At 42.6% G+C, this 12,837-nt stretch overlaps 1 protein-coding gene across 1 annotated transcript; it reads left to right on the top strand.

Moving 5' to 3' along the window:
- The first annotated feature begins 1,941 nt into the window (after nucleotides 1–1,941).
- On the top strand, nucleotides 1,942–4,443 carry LOC102288878 (apelin receptor A). The gene has a single exon (XM_005926876.3). It carries the CDS (start codon nucleotides 2,089–2,091, stop codon nucleotides 3,172–3,174), a length of 1,086 nt encoding a protein of 361 aa, XP_005926938.1. The 5' UTR covers nucleotides 1,942–2,088; the 3' UTR covers nucleotides 3,175–4,443.
- Nucleotides 4,444–12,837: the final 8,394 nt, after the last annotated feature.

Raw genomic sequence — 12,837 nt, 5'->3', positions numbered from 1 at the left:
CTTTCCCTGTCAAGCTAGCGCTTGCAATATGTTATGGAAAGAACATATGACACAAAAGCATGCAATAACCTATACTTAAAAAACAACATAATTCACATATGTTTTATTTGGAAAAGCGATGTCAGTAAATCTTCACTCACTGCTGATAATCATCCTCCCACCTCAGGAACAGCACCGGGACTTTATCTTGGCACCTATAAAGGCTATGATGAACAAGTAAGGAGGTCTTTTGAAGACATCTTATATGCTGGTCTAATCTGGCCATCTGTTTCTTATCTACTCGCCTTTTATTTTTTAAATTTGCTAATTTATTTATTTAAGGGATACTGACCCTGGAAGCAGCAGGCGCCAATCCTCTCCCCGGGGAATGAAGTAGAGGCGGGACACACCTGGTGTGTGTGTGTGCGTGTGTGTGTGAGAGAGAGAGAAGTTTGGTTTAGGGTACTTTTTCTGTGTTTTTTTTGTGGTTCAGGATCCAGTAAGGGCATCCTTTTTATAGCAGTTCCAGGAGGAAACTGTCGTTTGCTTAAAAAAGGAAAATAAAACTTTGTCACACATAATAGCAAAATTGTTTCAGTGGACTTCCGTGTTTTTTCACTCGACATCCAGCACGTATGTTTGCATACAAAAAAACTGGCTCTTGACAGTGTCTCCTTGTTGCTGAATTAAGGATGAAACATCTGCCGTGTTCTGGCTATCCCTCAGACCACTGCTCTATGTACAGTACAATCACCAGTCACTCAGTGCAGGCTGATAAGCTGTGTGCCTTTCCTTTCATCAAAGGCATTTTTTAGTCTGTGCATTTATAGTTAATAATCCATTCTGAGGATTAATGTAACAACATCTTGTTATCACCAATAGGAGGCCTGTTTTTTTAACAGATTACCTAAACTAAATGTGCTGTAAATAATGTTCAGCACTGCTCTGGCATGTCAAGCTCTTTTTTTCCCCACTGATAGTAATTCCTTGGATTGGACCTGGAGTCTGAAAGCAGTTTCACCAGCAACATATTCTGTAAGATGACTAAAAAGATTATCTGAATTTTGTAACATTTCTAATGGAACACATAAAAGCTCTTTTAAAGCAATTTGATAACTGCTACAATACTCTATACTACGGGACATTATATGAGCATTTGCTGCAGTTAGTAGTGAAAGGAAACCAAGGTGGTGTCAATGTGAAGTTTCCTGTTGTTTTTGTTTCAAACTGGTGTGTTTGCTTGGCCTTTTATCATGGAAATCAATCGTCAGACCCGAGACTTGTATTAGAGTTACAGTGAAGATTAAATGAGATGCATCTGAAGGTTTAACAACAATTTAACGGAAGTGATTGTGATGTAAAGTAATCATCTGATATGTCCAGACCTGTTCTGCACATAATCAGAGTCACCATCTCACCACAAAGTCACTGCAAAAATTATAGGAGATAAAATGCTTGTGAAAACATGCACTAAAGAAAAAGGAAAGTAAAGCAAGCAATGTTTGTGCGATCTGTTCACACCACTACTAGGACTTAATTTTAGGTTTGACATGATCATTATTATTATTAAGAATAATAATAGTAATAATAATAATAAAGTAAATGTTAGACTCTTTAGTTTTTAAAAATGACATGAAAAACACCTTTATTTTGACCAGAAGTAATGGTGGTGTTCCCACATGGACAAATTCTGAATGTTTTATTGATTTGATGTCTTTTTCCTGATATTTTTCATTGAATTTACTAGTAGTAAGTGTTTTGGCCTGTCATCTGCAAGGGAATGCAGGCTTCTTGTCCTCCAGGCAGAGGGAAGGGCTGCGCCTGAAGAGGTGAGAGACAGGAGGAGGAGGGGGAGAGCTGAAAGATGTTTTACTGGGGGGGGGTGGAGGGGAGGGAGGGGGTCGTCCTGGGAGGGAACCAGGGGTGTGGAGGGGCGAGTTTAAAAAGGCAGACAGAGCCAAGAGTCACTCATTCTCACAGGATCTGCTCAGAAACCCCAGCTCCTATGATTCACTGAATTTCAATTCACCGTTTGGAACTTTACAGGACTCTTAACTTTTTTTTACCCTTTTAATTAAGGATTTTTTTCTTAACAACAATCCCTGCAGCATGGAGCCCCCCACTCCGGAATATGGTGACAGCTACGAGTACTATGATGACAATGAGACTGCGTGTGACTTCTCAGAGTGGGAGCCTTCTTACTCCCTCATCCCGGTCCTCTACATGCTGATCTTCATCCTGGGTCTGTCAGGTAACGGCGTGGTCATCTTCACTGTCTGGAGGTCCAAATCTAAACGTCGGGCTGCAGATGTCTATATAGGAAACCTGGCACTTGCTGACCTCACCTTTGTTATAACTCTACCTCTCTGGGCTGTGTACACAGCCCTGGGCTACCACTGGCCCTTTGGCGTGGCTCTGTGCAAGATCAGCAGCTATGTTGTTCTGGTAAACATGTACGCCAGTGTTTTCTGCCTCACCTGCCTGAGCTTTGACCGCTACCTGGCCATCGTGCACTCTCTGTCCAGCAGCAGGCTCCGTTCGCGGGGCACCATGCTGGCATCGCTGGGTGCTATTTGGTTCCTGTCTGGCCTCCTGGCTGTGCCCACGCTGCTGTTCCGCACCACTGTGAATGACCTAAACAGCAACCGGACCACATGTGCCATGGACTTCAGCCTGGTGACCATGAACCAGAGGCATGAGTACCTGTGGATTGCAGGACTCAGCCTGTCCTCCTCTGCCTTGGGTTTCCTCCTACCTTTCCTGGCCATGACCATCTTCTACTGCTTCATCGGCTGCACTGTCACACGCCACTTCAACAACCTGCGCAAGGAGGACCAGAAGAAGAAACGACTGTTGAAAATCATCACCACACTGGTGGTGGTGTTTGCCATCTGCTGGACTCCCTTCCACGTGCTGAAGAGCATGGACGCCCTCTCCTACCTGAACCTTGCTCCGAGCTCCTGCGGCTTCCTGCGTTTCCTGCTGCTGGCTCACCCCTATGCAACTTGCTTGGCCTATGTCAATAGCTGCCTCAACCCGTTCCTGTATGCCTTCTTTGACCTGCGTTTTCGCTCCCAGTGTCTGTGCCTGCTCAACCTGAAGAAAGCTATGCACGGCCAGATGAGCTCCATGTCGTCCACTCTCAGCGCCCAGACTCAGAAGTCAGAGGTTCAGTCTCTGGCCACCAAGGTGTAGAGAGCAAAGTGAAACAGGGCTGCTGCAGGACAGCTCCAACTGCTGGAACACTTGTAAAAATACAGACTTTATGTGTCCATTGTTCAAAGCTGGTAAGATGAGATGATGAACTTTGAATTGTCACTGCCTACAGTCATGATATTCATTATGTGTTCCTCCCAATGTACAGTGAGAGAGGCCAATACTCTGTATGCTGTGTGAACTTGGGAAGCTGGAGCCAGCTGGCTGAGCTCCTTTAGCTGCATTGTTCCTCAAATTCTCAGAGAAAAAAAAAGTCTTTATTTTTTCTGTTTAAATTTGTATTTGCAGAGGTTTTTTCATTTGTATCATGAAAAAAGGCAGAAATATGAATTGCTCTTTACACTGGATGAAACCTAAAGCTACACCCTATTTTCATACCATCTTCGTTCGGATATATTGCTGATTTATTGTAGAAGCACTTGTTGTACATGAGCAGGGAAATCAAACAAAGCAGTGTCTCTTCAAAGCTTCAAAGAAGGTAGAAGTCTGGGTTACGGAAGGGAGGGAGGGAGGTGTAAAAGGAGTAAAGGTGTTGCAGCTTAATTACATAGTTTGTGGGGAGGAGATGGGGCAGACAGGCAGATGGCAGTTGACAAATGTTGCTGAGGGACAGGAGCGGGTGGGGCGCTATGGAGGGGTTTTGCAGTGCAGTCACGCACTAAAGGGACAAAGGAGCCTTATAAATGGTCCAAATTGATGTATATGTTTTATTTTTTGACATCGCTGTAACTAACTACTGTATTAAAGATGTGTGCTATGAACCAGATGTCTTAAATTCATTGTGTGCTTGTCTGTGTGTGTGTGTGTGCATGCAAATCAAAGGTAGATTTTCAAGTATCACTTTAAAGGAGAACAATCTTGACAGCAAATGTAAATATTTAACCTCCACTTTCACGTCAGTCCTGTTATTTCAGTGTTAAGTACCTCAAAGGGTTCAAGCTTTTGTTATGAATAACCTTGCATTCAGTTCGCACCTTCAGACTAATAGGTCTCTAATCTCTATTGATTCACAGCCAGTATCCAGACAGTAACTGGATTATGCAAACTACCTGCCATCCTGAGTGTGTATTCTGCACTCAGCTGGGATTTCTGCAGGATTTCTTCATTTCAAACATTAGTATTTATTTAAGGCGAGGAAGAAAGAACCAGCAACAAATTCAGAGTGATGTGTGCTCAGTTAAAGTCAGAGTGGCTAAAATTTATGCATAACAAAATTTAGGACAGCCAAACCCTGTGTGCTGAATTACGTGGCCATTACCACTGAGTGACTCTTCTAAGGGATATTCTGATTTGACAGTAATGAGCTCTGTTGGGCATAATTACCGTTTAGAAATATCGGTGGTGGGATGGGTTAGGGGGGAAGTGGGACTCTAATCCTGGCAGAAATCGGGGCCGCCGAACAAGTCAATATTTGTGCCTGCTGACAAGAGATTGCAGTCAGAGGGGTTCTTGGAGCACGGGATGGGGTGTGCAGATGCTCCATCACACTAAAGAAGAAACTGTGAGGTGATTGAAGTGAGAAACTTGGGAAATGGGTCATCTTGCACCACCGTTCTAAAGTAACCACATGTGTGAAGTGTCGAAAAAATGCAAAGCTGCATGATTCATCGTTTCTTTATGTGTGAGAGATCATATGTTACTTATTGTCCATCCTGGCGAAACGGAGCCTATTTGCAGTAAATGCCAGAATGTTCTTTGTGAGATCCTCGCAGACGCTAGATTGCTCAAACATGCAATGATTCTTCAGCTTGATAGATTTATTAGAAAAGATTTTATGTATCTAGTTTACGTATTTCGGATGCATACAGAATCTAACCCATAACACAAGCGTTCACTGCACCATTAACTCTATTGTGTAATAACAGAAGAATTCGTTTTTTAGTTCATCTTTATATAAAACAGCAGATATACGAGTAGCAATTAGACCGTGGAAGCAGAGTCATTCACGCGTGCCGGACAATGCGAGACATGTTGTTATTATTGAGATCAGTTGGCCTGACAGCCTGTCTGATGCTTCACTTTGAGATAACTCACCCTGAATACCAGCTGACCAAAGCACACTGGGAACACCACAAACACAAAAACAACAGTTGCACATAAATGTTCTCTGTGTTCCTGTGTGGGCTGTGTGACCTGTTTGTGTGTTCAGGGATGTTTGGACGTGGGCGTCGCAGCGCGCCTAAAGTATTCTTAAAGGGAGTTCGAGCATGTTGGTCTGCTGCCCCTGTTATAATGTTGTTTTCCTGGTCAGGAGGCATGAAGTTTAATGCACAAGTATTGTTTGTCCCAAACAATAGCTGCTATATTGTGTCAACCAATCGCACGCTCTGATAGATAAATACATGCTTTTCATTATTCAGCCAGTTTTATCATTTAAATATGGGTTGCTGAATCAATGAATCCCTGAATGATGGGTCTTATCTAGATCAAATGAGACCTCATAGCTTCAGAATGATAGTTAAGAAATCAACACAAACGCAGCTGCGCAGCTCCCAGCTCAGAAATAAAGCTGGAGATATGTTTTTGTGTTATCCACCTGAATGAATGCGCAATCACACCAGCCACACAATCAGTCTGCAGTCCCACACTTACGGTGAAACACACTAAAGCATCTCACACAGGTGCCAGTTTCTGAGTGCTGTCATCAGTGTGAGCTGCCACACCCAAATGGGACATCTGAACCAAAGCACAACTGCTCCCCTTTCCTTAGATCTCCCTGCTGTTCCATCCCACCCAAGCAGCAACAAATGCACCCCACACTGTGTGTGTGAGTGCGTTCATATGCACATGTAAACAGAGACCTGACACAGAGCACGGGCTGTCAACGCTAACCCTACTTTCTCTGTACTGTTCATCCACCTGCTGATTATAACGCACACAATCAGCTCCCCATTCTTCAAATCGCACACGAAACAGTCAGCACTAGGGATGACTCTATACAGTAGAGCTATCCGCACAGAGAACACAGCACTGAGGGGGGGGGGGAATTAGGAAGCCGGTGAGAGGGAAAAAAAAATTGTATTCTGGAGGATCCACATGACCTCTGAGAGTCCCTCGCCTTTTTGTTTTGTCTGTCAATCCTACAAATCTGGAGCACAATGGAGCTAGTGAAGCCCGAAAAATAGAGAGTGGGAGGGGGTGGTGAGGTGTGGGCTGCGATTGCTCCTGTGTGTGTGTGTGTGTGTGTTTGTGTGTGTGTGTGTGTGTGTGTGTGTGTCTGTCTGTCTGTCTGTCTGTCTGTCTGTCTGTCTGTCTGTCTGTCTGTCCGTCCGTCTGTCCAAGAGGAGGAGGGTGAGTGTTTGCAACAGTCCTCTCCACATTTCTGGAATCAGCTGTTATTTTTCTACGAGTTTTTACTCCAAGCAGTGAGAGTCTCAAATGAACTTCGAATTTTGAAGCTTTTCACACATTTTGTATTTATGTATATATATTTAAATTTGATTTACTTTTCACTCTGGGCAATTTCTCATGCTTCCACTCCCTACCCAGAGTTTTTAATCCAATTTAATGACAGTTGTGAGGGCGCATGCTTTTATCTGTTGGATTTGATCAAATCAGTCACACACCTATAATAAAATCTACTAGAATGATACAACTTTGATAAATATTCATGTTTTAAAGGCATTCAGAGAATAAATGAGCATAAAATCCTAACATTTTATCGCTGTTTTTTCTGACATTCACAAATAATTCAAAAGGTGTGCAGAAGGATGACTAACTAGATGTGACAGTCTTATTTCTATATGACTCATTTCATTAAGAGCTCACTTGAAGGAAGTTACAACAAGGAGAACAGCATAATTCAGTTGGACCCAGCAGCAGTTAGTTCATAAAACCGACTGGAAGCAGGCAGAAGCAGTGAAAAATACTCCGTAGTGTTTGTTTCTCCCAGCCTCAGAGCTTTAAATAAAAGATGAGATGTTTACGAGTGTGGAACCGCAGTTAATTCCAGTTGTCCAAACTTTGCAGATGTTTCTTGAATACATTTTGTTGACTCTTGTTTTCAGGCTCGTTTGTTTTGTGCCTTTGCTTAAATAATCTCGAAAACAATCAGAAACATGACGGTAAGTGGAGGAACTTTGTTTTTATCCCCGGTGAGGGTTTGACAGCTTTGTGATGAGAAACTGTCCTCAGGATTAAGGCTTATTTTGTGACATGTCTGAGTCGAGTATGAGACCAGCACCAGTCTAGACAGCAGGCCCCCTGATCCACCAAAACAAGTTAGTCCAACCTGACACTGAAACATGGGAAGCTCCAGCCCCCCCACGCCCCCACAACTCCCACCCATTACCACCTTCTAATACTAGGTTTCAATGCTGGGGCACATACCTTTGCTTATGCCTTTTCTCATTTATTTAACACTTCCACTCCAACAGTGTGACATCCTGTCAAATAAAAACCTGCTTCCTATATCATAGAAACTGTTAGCTCAAAGACAAAATTACAAAGCTACCACTCTAAACATGCTGTCACTTTAATGCTGACCATTAAAGTGATGGTAATGAAAATAATTATTAGGCTTAGCATTTATGTAAACACGGGATAATAGATGTTAGACTAAAGCTTAGTGAAAGTGTTCACATGTCTCGCAGCATTTATCCTCAGATCTTTTGGAAGGTTTTTTTCTTTAAAGAAAACATAGCTCTAATTTTTTCTGCATTCACAGCTGTATTTATCTCCATATCTCTTTCCTTCTTTTTGAAAGCGTGCTGATAGCAACGGCTGGTATTGCACAGACCTCGGAAAAAGAGTCAGATTACCCCGAATCTTATCCAAACGCTCTCACGAATAATGAGGTATAACATGTCTAATCGTACCTCACACAAGGGGCCGCCTGAGAACAGCTCCAATACACACCAGCGACAACTGTAAATTGCTACCACGTCTGCCCAGGGATCGCTATTGAAATCAGCTTCTCTCAGTAATCTGTCTAGTTTAACCTGAAAGTGGCCCCCTCGCTGTAATAGTCCAAATCCTGAGAACAACGGCCCAGAAAAATACAGCATTTACATGAGACTGGTGTTTTCAGTGTAATGTTGTTATCTTTTGGCACATTTCAAGAGGTGGTTAGGAAACCAGGGTTTACAAATGGATCTCCTCCAACGCCGCCTTCTTGCCATTGTTATTCATATCGGCTCAGGGACATGTTCACGCCACCCGATTGGATCTGAGCGAGTGAATGAGAGGTTTTTATTCAACTATGAAAATGTGTGATTTATCTTTCTTCCTATCATAGGAAATATTGCCTAACAGACCTGAAAACTGTTTCATCCACCGATGCATATTTCCTAGGGAAGACCAGACCTGCTGCACTGTGCATCATAATGAGCTGTGCCGCTGGTGGATATCGTTAGGCGCGAGATGCTGCTTCCGAGGGCAGCGTGGTTTGGCCAGACCTGAATGTGCTGGGCCCTCGCCCCCTCCGGATATGGTCGCTCAGGACTCATCGTCCCTGAAACACAAAGGTCCTCTTCACATCTTTCTCTATCCCGTCCACTGTGAAAGGCCTGCTTTAAGGCGCACTGCTCCTGTGCCTGCTTCGCAGCTAAATACATCTCCTGTCACTGGCTGGTCCCAGTGCCAGTTCAGCTGCTGGAAGCACTCAGGTGCTCAGGTCTCCAGTAACCACTTGCACACGGCTTGCTAATAAAATAAAAAAAACATGAGTTGATTTTTCTACAAACCTGTCACAGAATTTCCTTTTATCCACTATCCACTATCAAAATCTATTGAAATGTGTGTACACTCCAAATTTAGAGCACAATCACTACCAATTATGCAAATGGAGGAACACTCTTAGCTAGAGGAACAGGGAGAAGCAGTTCAAAACTATTCAGCAAGTACTGCATAGCTAAATAGCCACAAAATTACAACACAATTTAAGACGTGTAAGGATTATGAAGTGATAGAGCATATTTCTCATGTGCAAAATCATGTTGGCAGCAAGCAACAGCAAGAACAGGAAGTTTGCAGCATGGCCAGATGACCATGACATGACCAGACTTTGCCATCTGCAGCGACCAGTTGGAGGGGATGGGACGGAGTGCAGTCATAAACAACAAGAGTATTAGTTTACTCAGCTTTATTCAACTTCAGCTTCAAGTGACGATGAAGCTATTCTACAAAGGTGCCCCTGGACAAGAATAGTGACAGAGTTAAGAAGCTGCAGTGGCAGTGTTTCCGGGTAATCCATTGATGTGCACAGGGATTGTATTTTGGGGTTTTTTTGATTTTCCAGACTTACATGGTCCCATCACATGTGGTTTCAGGTGAAGCTAACACAAAGAGTGACATTGTCATTAGTTGGTGTTAGCTGCAAATATAAGCAGATTTTCTTCAATCTCCGATACTTCTTATTACTGCCTACTCGTACATCTTCCACTCAGCTTCCACTGGCCTTCCTAAATACGCTTTATATACTACTTATACCAGAACACAACAGACCTTTAGTTAGACCAGATTTGCCAAATGATGTCATTGTTTGCGTTGATGTCTATTGAGGCAAGAGTGAACGGGTGTGGTTTGCTGCGCATGAAAGGAGTTCCTTCCACTCCTTCCAATCCTGGATCTAGTGGAACAGATCTTTTCCTCATGGAGGTGTAGTCAGAATAATTTGGGTCAATGCTGCTGGCTCAATATGACATCCAAATCATTACAGGGGATGGATGAACCACACAAGAAGTCATCAGACACAATGTTGATAAAAATCTCTGGCCAGACCAACACCGGTGACAAGGTGTCGACAAAGAAGATGAGAACTTGTTGGTTAACTCCAAGCAGTTTCTTTGGTAAATTGTCCTTTCTCTGCACATAATTTTACGTAGAATACTGTACAAAATCGTCATATCTGGATATTACGTTATAGTGCCTTAATGGAGTACCCAGACTTTTCACATTAAACCTTTCCTGACTGTACTTACCTAAAAATCTCCATGCAATAACCAGTATCACTCAGCCAGACAGCTGCCCGGTGGATTCAAACCTAGGGTCTAACCACTACACCACTCTGACACCTTAAAAATATATTATCATAAGTACTCATTTAGCCATTCAGTAAAAGCATACAGTTTATGTTATTTCACCATTGCTTCCACTTACACCAAAATATAAAACTGCTTAATTTCTTGTCTGCTAAGCTGTATTCATCTGAGCCCAAATACATGAACTCCTGCCATCTGTTGGTCAAAGTGTAGAATCACCAAAACACAGGCCATGATCGTTATAGTTTTAACTGAAAGTTCTCAAGTACTAATTTAATGATGATTATAGGGTAGGGCTTTTTTAAGCCTTTACTGAAACTGACCTACACATAGGGTGTACAATTAAAGGCACGCATGAATGTTGTTCCTTGTGTCCTGGTCAAGGGATCCGCTCATAATTCAATAAACATTATGTGTGAAGTGAGTGATTGTTGATCTTCATTATTATATTTAAATTCACTTGTCAAGGCTATTAATTATAGTGGAAAATCCAGTTTTTGGACGTGTACTGACATTAAAACTGAGACTTCAAAGAAAGTTGTTTAATTTATTTTACACAGATGAAAAGTGAACAAGCAAAAGTGAACAAACACATACAGTGTATGAATTTAAAGTTTTCAAACGGTTCATGGCCAGCATTGGAGGAGAAGCCACAAGTAGTAGTAGTATATTATCTTTACCTGCAGATATCAACAGTCCTGTCTGCTGTAAGTAATCTCACCACCAGAGGGCGGAACAGTTCTAAAGCAGACCCTGAAACCAAAGCTGGTGCATGAAAGTAAGCATTATTTCAAACAAGCAGCACTTTATAACATGGCCCGGATCTAAAATAAAAGTACACTGACAATTATTTGAAGAAGAGTATAACGGTCACAAAAATCTCTGGTCAGAGCAACATGATGTCCACAAAGATGCAAATGTAAGGTACTTTTTAAAAACTGAACTACACCATTTTTGTGGTTAACTTATCCTCTCATTGTATGTAATTTTCTCCTTACCACAGTACTTCACTGTAAATTAGGTGCAATGATTTACTGAAATGTGGAAAATGAAAATACAGTATATGCAAAAAAAAAAGTCTGTACAATGTAAATGTTTTTACATGTTTGACATGTAGCCCCACCATCTTGAACACAGTGGTCATTCCATCTATTCGAGTTTTTTGTATGTGACTAGAGAACGGCTTCATACGTAGTAAACCTTACAGGTTACTCTTAATATAAAGATCACAAAGCTCCTATGGCTTGAAGGAGCTATATCATATCAAGCCTCATTTCCTGAAATGAAGTCAGGCCTCTTACACATTAAAACATACATAAATATGCTCATTTATTCCAGATATTGTCACAATTACATCTGGTCACCAGATAAGTTGTGCAGCCCTCCCATTTCCAGACAGTTGACAATGACAACAACAGCAGCTGGTTGTAAGCTAGCATAATGGCAGCTAATATTTCGCTCTAATGTCCAATAAATGATCTCTGATAAAGGTGTCCAAATAAGAAAAATGTTAGCTCCACCTCAGACAGTTAACTGACAGTAGCAAACAGCAGCGTTTACCAACAAAAAAGTCCAGGATGTCTTCAGCAACTCACCTCAGTTTCACAACTTGTATCAGACTCCCTTCACAACATTTTACAGCCTCCTCCAGAGTAGAGGTAGATACATACTGACAGCTGAGGTAAACAGCAGCCTGAGAGCGTACACTCACTACACATGAACATGTTTGTCCTACAGCAGCCACTGTAGCTAAAATTATCCACGTGTCCCAAAACGTCGGCTGCATCCTTCAGAGGCCGCATTTGAAGGCCGAGTACGTCACAGCCAGGCGAAGAAGACTGTCCCAATTCGTCGAATCCTTCAAATGCGGCCAACAAATGCATCCTTCATTTCCCCGAATTTGAAGGATGGGTCGGCTGTGTCCCAATTGGGGGTCTGCACGCTTGAAATACGCGTACTACGTACGGTGCGTACTATATCTGTGTCCCAAAGCAACGGCTGCATCCTCCGGAGGCCGCATTTGAAGGCCGATTACGTCACAGCCAGGCGACGAAGGCTGTCCCAATTCGTCGACTCCTTCAAATGTGGCCGACAAATGTGTCCTTCATTTCCCCGAATTTGAAGGATGGGTCAGGTGTGTCCTTCGTGGCCCACCATATCCCAGAATTCATAGCCAAATTTCAGCTGCCAACAATGGCTGCCAACAATGGCGGCCGCTACTGAGTTTTAAAATTAATGTTGTTAATCTTTCTGGGTCACAAAATGAACATTTAACATATTTTCACGGTCGAGAATTTATGCAAGTGTCCTGTTATATTTTAGATAGCAAGGAGCAGACGGCTGAGTTTATTAAACTCCACCGACACAGCGGTGACCCAAATCTGAAGGCTAGACCGTCCCATTTCACAGCCTCGCACTTCCGGCCTTCTCAGCCTTCGAAGGCCGGGTCCTACCGAAGGATGCAGCCGACGTTTTGGAACACAGCTGACATCTACTGACATCTAGTGTGGATATTTTACGTACTGTACCTTTAAGTGATAGTATGAATTTTTGGAGGCTCTGTAAAAAGGCAGCTTACTTTCCCCAAGTTTTTGTTTTGTTTGTTGTACTTTTTGAATGAGGCTTTTGTTTTAGCCCTCAAAAGTAACGCGTGTTTATAATG

The sequence above is a fragment of the Haplochromis burtoni genome, unplaced genomic scaffold (genome assembly GCF_018398535.1).
Source record: "Haplochromis burtoni strain Fernald_Lab_line unplaced genomic scaffold, NCSU_Asbu1 Contig_95, whole genome shotgun sequence".
Taxonomy (NCBI): Eukaryota; Metazoa; Chordata; class Actinopteri; order Cichliformes; family Cichlidae; genus Haplochromis; species Haplochromis burtoni.
Note: the sequence above shows the minus strand (reverse complement) of the source record. Positions and strands in the feature narration are given on the sequence as shown.

Bases quoted from the DNA above. Each gene is read 5' to 3' on its own strand.
- LOC102288878 (XM_005926876.3), top strand. From the start codon at position 2,089: ATGGAGCCCCCCACTCCGGAATATGGTGACAGCTACGAGTACTATGAT.